The 6046-nt window shown below is 32.7% G+C and overlaps 1 protein-coding gene across 1 annotated transcript; it reads left to right on the plus strand.

Moving 5' to 3' along the window:
- The first annotated feature begins 4210 nt into the window (after window positions 1–4210).
- On the plus strand, window positions 4211–5589 carry LOC18041260 (protein MIZU-KUSSEI 1). Its single transcript, XM_006435427.2, has one exon. The coding sequence runs from the start codon at window positions 4371–4373 to the stop codon at window positions 5274–5276; it is 906 nt and encodes a 301-aa protein (XP_006435490.1). The 5' UTR covers window positions 4211–4370; the 3' UTR covers window positions 5277–5589.
- The last annotated feature ends 457 nt before the right edge of the window (window positions 5590–6046 follow it).

Here is a 6046-nt window from a genome sequence, read left to right on the forward strand (position 1 = left end):
CCATCTCGAATTAATAGGGCTCTGGTCGTTTCACGAAATGTCGTCGATGTGAATGACAAAACGAAAGGAGGATAATCATAATTGACCCGTAAACTTGCGGACAAAGTCTGCGGAAACTTGATAGCTAGCTATTATTTCTTCATTCTCTCTTTTTTTTTTTTTTTTTCTCTTAATAGAAAGAAGTTGGTAAATTGACTACGTCAATGAATGAAAGAATATGATGAACCCATCATTTACAAATTACAGCCCAAATGTAAATGATTAATCATTGAGTTTAATTAATATTAAAAATCCCATGTTTTTTTTTTCAAATTAGTGTTGTAATTAATTATTGCAATAAACATAAATTTTAAAGAAAATGACATAAATAAATCATTAAATGGAGAGGATGAGATGATGAAAGGTGAGCGCATGTCCCAGGAGCGACAAAAGCTAGAGACAGGCAAGACTGGTTGGGACTTGGGTCTAATCATTGCCCTCGTGCATGCTCAATGGTGAATGATAGAGCACCATTGCCAGTTTCTTACTTTACTTCCTCTTCCATCCTCTCTCATTGCAATTAATTATTAATCGCTCTGCTATCTATCATCCTCTATTTATTTATAAAGTAAGGAAAAAAATTAAAATATAAAATATATTTTAATATATACATATATATTATTTTATAATACTTTAAAATCCATAATTTTTTATTTTTTTAACTTATATGTAAATTGAACATAGTCACTGAAAGTTATATATATACACAAAGAGTTAAGTATGAGAAATTCTTTAATTATTAAGTGACACTCTAATATATTATTGAATAAAAATATGTTATATTAAAAATATTTATTTATTTTTCTTTTAAATTAAAAAATTAAAAGATCCCTCCATGAATAACATAAAAGATTCCTCTACTGTACACACACGCGCATGCTGGAAGTGGTACGGACTGTCAAGTCTCCCACGTGTCTCGTAATTTTGATTTCTGTACAATTTTAAATTAATAACTTTTAATTTTTAATTGTAATATTATTATCTTTATGTTGAAAATTTACCGTAATATCCTCATCCTTTCCCTCTCCCCAAGTTCTATTCTTTTTCTTCTGCCCAATTCCAACTTATTCTTCTTCAATTTCTTTTGTTTCTTTTTTATTTTTTATTTTGATGTCGCAGTGCATCTCAATGCCCCATTTAGTGGCTATGCAGATTGGCTCGGTCTTGGAGTTTATCATTCCGTTGTTCAAGGTTTGTTTTTTCTTCTTTTTTAAAGTTATTGTTAAATCTCTATCTGGGTTTGTTTTACATCTGACAATGCACTTGTTGGATCACTCTTAGCTATTTATAGAATTATAGTAAATGCTTTGTGGAGTTGGTTCTGCTCATGCTTCAAGTAAATTTAGCTGGCTTCCTTAACATGGTCTGTTTGGTTGATGGGAATGTGCAAGAAAATGTATGCAGTTCAAGATTTGAACTTTAGGTGCATTTTGTGATTTCGGTTTCTGGGTAGCAAGCATTTCAATTTTTGTGTGTGTTTAGTGGTTTTCTCTTCTGGGTACGTGCTAAAATGCTCAATCTGCTGTTTGTGTAAATGCAGTTCATGAAGTGGAGTATTCGTTTGGAGCTCAGGAGTAGCCGACTTACTGGGATTTTTGAGGGAGAGCCAAAACAGTGCGAGCGAAGTTGATTTTGAATGGGAAAACTGATACGGCGCCTCTGGAAGTGATGACAGTGGTGGAGGATTTCGCAGAAGAGTATAGAGGGAATGCGTATAATTTGATCGCCAAGAACTGCAGTCATTTTTGCAATGATGCCTGCATTAGACTCACAGCAAAATCCAATCCTCAGTTGGATCAATCTCCTTCTTTTTTTTTTTTTTTTTAAAAGGGTTTAAAACGTTTTTTATTTTAAAAAATGAATAAAAAAGATTATTCTAACCATGCAGAGCAGACCGTATACACCAAAAAAGTGCCATATCCGAATTTTGATATTTTTTCCAAGTCTTCAAAAAGTAAAACAGAAAGAAAAGAAATTGACGAAGAAGAAGAAGTTGCTGTGGGCATGGGCTGGAGAAAAAAACTTGGAGAGGGAAAGAGAACGAGGATATTAAGGGAAATTTTGTCAGCATAAAGATAGTAATATTAAAATAAAATTAAAAGTTATCAATTTTCTTGTAAATTTAAAATGCTTAGAAATCAAATTAATGAAACACGTGGCGAGTGGGGAAACGAACGATCGTGCCAGTTGCGCACTTCATTTTGAAATTTAGTAACTAGTCGTCTAGTCCACACTTGATCTCAGCGCTTTATTATTCATTTTTATAATGAAAAATTTACTCATATATGCAACTTTCTAGTTTCCATAAATATAGAAAAAATATCCACCATCCACTTATTTTTTTTATTTTTTTATTTTTTTAAAAATACATAATTTTTTTTTACTGAAATCTACCTAAAGTTACATTTTGTTTCACTTTTTCACTTCCTTTTGGAATCATTAAGAAAACTAACGAAAATTTAAAAAAATGATTATTTTACCCCCAAAACGAAAATTACAATTTCACCTTAAAAATTGTCAAAATAATCAGATTACATCTAATTATTTTCCCCATCGGTCAATAAAGAAATTAATTGTACAACCATCAAATGCATGATTTTTTTTTTAAATATGTCTATAATTAGAATACTAAAATATAACAGTAGTATTAAAAATAGTCTAATCTCATAAATTATCAATTGAATTTGAGATAAGTAGAGTTTTATTATTTATTGAGTTATAATCTCTAGTAATTAAGATTTTTTTATACTTTATTAACGTACCAATAATGATATATATTATTAAATTTGGTTATTTTTTATATTTTTTAGAGTGAAATTATAATTTTTGTTTGGGGATAAAATAATAATTTTTTAAAATTTTTATTAATTTTCTTAATAAGTTTCAAATGAAAATAAAAAAGTAAAATAAAATATAACTTTAGATAGATTTTAATAAAAAAATTATATATTAAAAAAAACAGATAAATGATGGATATTTTTCTATAAATATATATATTTTCAAACGCTCCGTTCAAGCATTCACAATCATAAAAAGGCGTTTACTTCACGCGCAGCACCAGCCCACCACCTCAAATTGAGTTTACAAACAAAACAAAAGAAAGGAAAGTAGTGGGACCCGTACACCCTCGTGGGCAGAATTATTGCTTACGATTCCCCGTGGTCGCCGGGCCCCGCACCATCAGTATCAGTATCAGTACCACACACTCACTTTGTTTGCATGCCTTCCGTCCCTTTTCCCCCTTCCTCCTTCAATTAATTTGCCCTACTTTTCTTTCAAAAATAAAAAAATAAATAAAAATTTGCCCTACTTTATTTATAGGCTTTTTCATCCTGCTTCTCCCTCTCCTTAATATAAATAACTTCAAAAAATTTTAAAAAACAATTTTAACTCAGCTTATAATTACTTCACATATGTGATAGTGCTGCAGTTCAGTATTAAAATTATTAAAATTATTTATATGATTTTAAAGAGTTTTAAATTCAACTCTTGTTAAGGAAAACAATTTTTTTTAAAATTTATTAATTATTAGATTCTATGAGCATGAATTAGCCACACTTAAATAAAAATACAAGAAATTTTATAAAACAAGATGATAATTTAAAGAACATGAAACTATTAAAAGGGAAAAAGAAAAAGTTTCTTTACTTTTTACTCTCATTTTCTTCTTCTTCTTCTTCTTAATTGTAAATATAAAAATGTTATATATTATTGCATTAAAAATGAAACCATCATTTTTCATTTCTAAAACACAAAATTTAAAGGGACAACGGTAATTAATAAACAAATCTATCGATAAATAATAATCTAATTTAATTATAATGTCATATATTATTGCTTGAATATTTTAAAATTATATTATATCTATTAAGTACGGATGAGAAATTAACCCCGCCCGTTAAAAAATAGTCCTTACTCTCTATTTTAGTTGGAATAGTTAGTTAAATTGCATTCATAATCTATATTATATGTTGTATGTCTAGTTAAAACAATTTTCTGGCAACGTTTTTGCTTAATTATATTACATAATATATCCTTTAATCAAATTATTAAATATAATGTACATTATGCATAAGCACATAACTTTCACTCTCTGTCTCTCTCTCACTATATGTGTGTGTATATATATATAGAGATAGATAGATACTTCATTCATACACACACACACACACACACATATGAATGCATTGATGATCACCCACCAGTGCCAGTAGTAGTAGTAGTATTGTTAAAATAATGTTACAGCTGCACGTATGTGTAAATTATTAAGAAGATATACATAGAATAGAATTAATAATAGTGAGTTAAGATCCATCATATTGATCCCGACCATGAGGATGATGATCGACTTGGGAAGGGAAAGAGAAAGAGAAAGAGAAAGAGGCGGCCGTCTTCATATGAGTTATATAATGGACAGCACTCCTACCTCGGTGGACTGTGGCAGCAGAGAAGTCAGATTTCGGAGATCATTTCGTTCCATAGTGGAGTGCATGGTCCCAGCTTGTTGCGGCGGCTTCCAGCAGCACCCTTCAGTTTCTGTTTCAGACGACGAGACTCACACACCTGCAGCTTCTGCTTCTGCACAACTTTATTCAACCGATTCCGACGACATTACTACAGCTTGTACTAGTGGTAAAAGAAATACTAATAGTTCTAACTCTAATACTAGTACTACAACTACTCATGATGATCGTCATGAATCATCCTTCAACGCCACCACCGCAAGATCAATAACAGGCACCTTCTTTGGGTACCGCAAAGGCCGCGTCAGCTTCTGCCTGCAATACGACACTCGCAGCTCCCCTCTCCTCCTCCTTGAATTCACCGTCCCCACGGCTTACCTCGCCAGAGAGATGCAGCACGGCCTCCTACGCATAGCACTTGTATCATCCTCATCCTCATCCTCATCATCATGCTCCTCCTCTCTCTTCAGCGTCCCCGTTTGGTCCATGTACTGCAACGGAAGGAAGGTGGGCTTCGCCATTAGAAGGCATGTGACGCAGACGGATGCCTCTGTCCTCAGCCTTATGCACTCTGTTTCTGTCGGTGCTGGGGTCTTGCCTCCCCCTCCCACCAGCTGCTCTCAACATGGCCATCCTCATAATGGTGAACTTCTCATGTATTTACGTGCTTCTTTCCACAGGGTTGTTGGTTCCCTTCACTCCCAGTCCTTTCACATGATTAATCCTGAGGGCAGCTCCGCTCAGGAGCTTAGTATTTTTCTGTTAAGATCATAGTATATTTGTCATACACTCATACGTACAGACGTTGTCTAATTAATTAGTACTCCACTCCATTGATCTGTACCAGCTCAACTCGATAGATCCATTAAATAATAATTAATAATACAAATATTCCTTATTCCTTTTCAGAACAATTTCATTAATTACCTATGTCTCTCTATCTCACATCCCTGTCCTCTGTCCTAGCTAGTAGCCAGTAGCAAGTAGCTACCCAGGATATTTATTTCTTCTTACGGAACTTGTTAACTTAATTACCTACAGCTATATGTGTATTCTGTGATATACAATAATTCTCTGTGTTCACGTTCATCAATGTTAAGTTTGTAATTTAATATTGTTATTTCCAAGTTCTATACGTTAGCGAACAGGAAATTAATTAGCTGTATATTAAGGAGATTCATTTTCTTTCTTTAGGAATTTATGAAGGAATTGGTACTGATAATTTATTTTTAACTAGGTTTTGTGCGGAAGAAATACGTATGTATGTAAGGGACTTTCATTCGGTGTCCTCGGGCTCCGGCCATGTCATTATTTCCACGATTATTGAAGCGCTGGCACTAACTCTCTTTCTCAAATAATTACTTATGCCGATGCACGATTGTATTCGACCGAATAATTTTTAATTAATTTTCTTGTACTTGAATTATGGGGAACGTAGGAAACTGAAAACCTAATTTAGATTTTGGGCAGCCAAAAATTAATTATGGATCTAGCAAGGCAGAAAATTGCGTGGCCTGTTCCAAGGAAAGGATTATGATGCACAA

This window comes from Citrus clementina, unplaced genomic scaffold (assembly GCF_000493195.1).
Source record: "Citrus clementina cultivar Clemenules unplaced genomic scaffold, Citrus_clementina_v1.0 scaffold_5, whole genome shotgun sequence".
Taxonomy (NCBI): Eukaryota; Viridiplantae; Streptophyta; class Magnoliopsida; order Sapindales; family Rutaceae; genus Citrus; species Citrus x clementina.

Bases quoted from the DNA above. Each gene is read 5' to 3' on its own strand.
- LOC18041260 (XM_006435427.2), top strand. From the start codon at position 4,371: ATGAGGATGATGATCGACTTGGGAAGGGAAAGAGAAAGAGAAAGAGAA.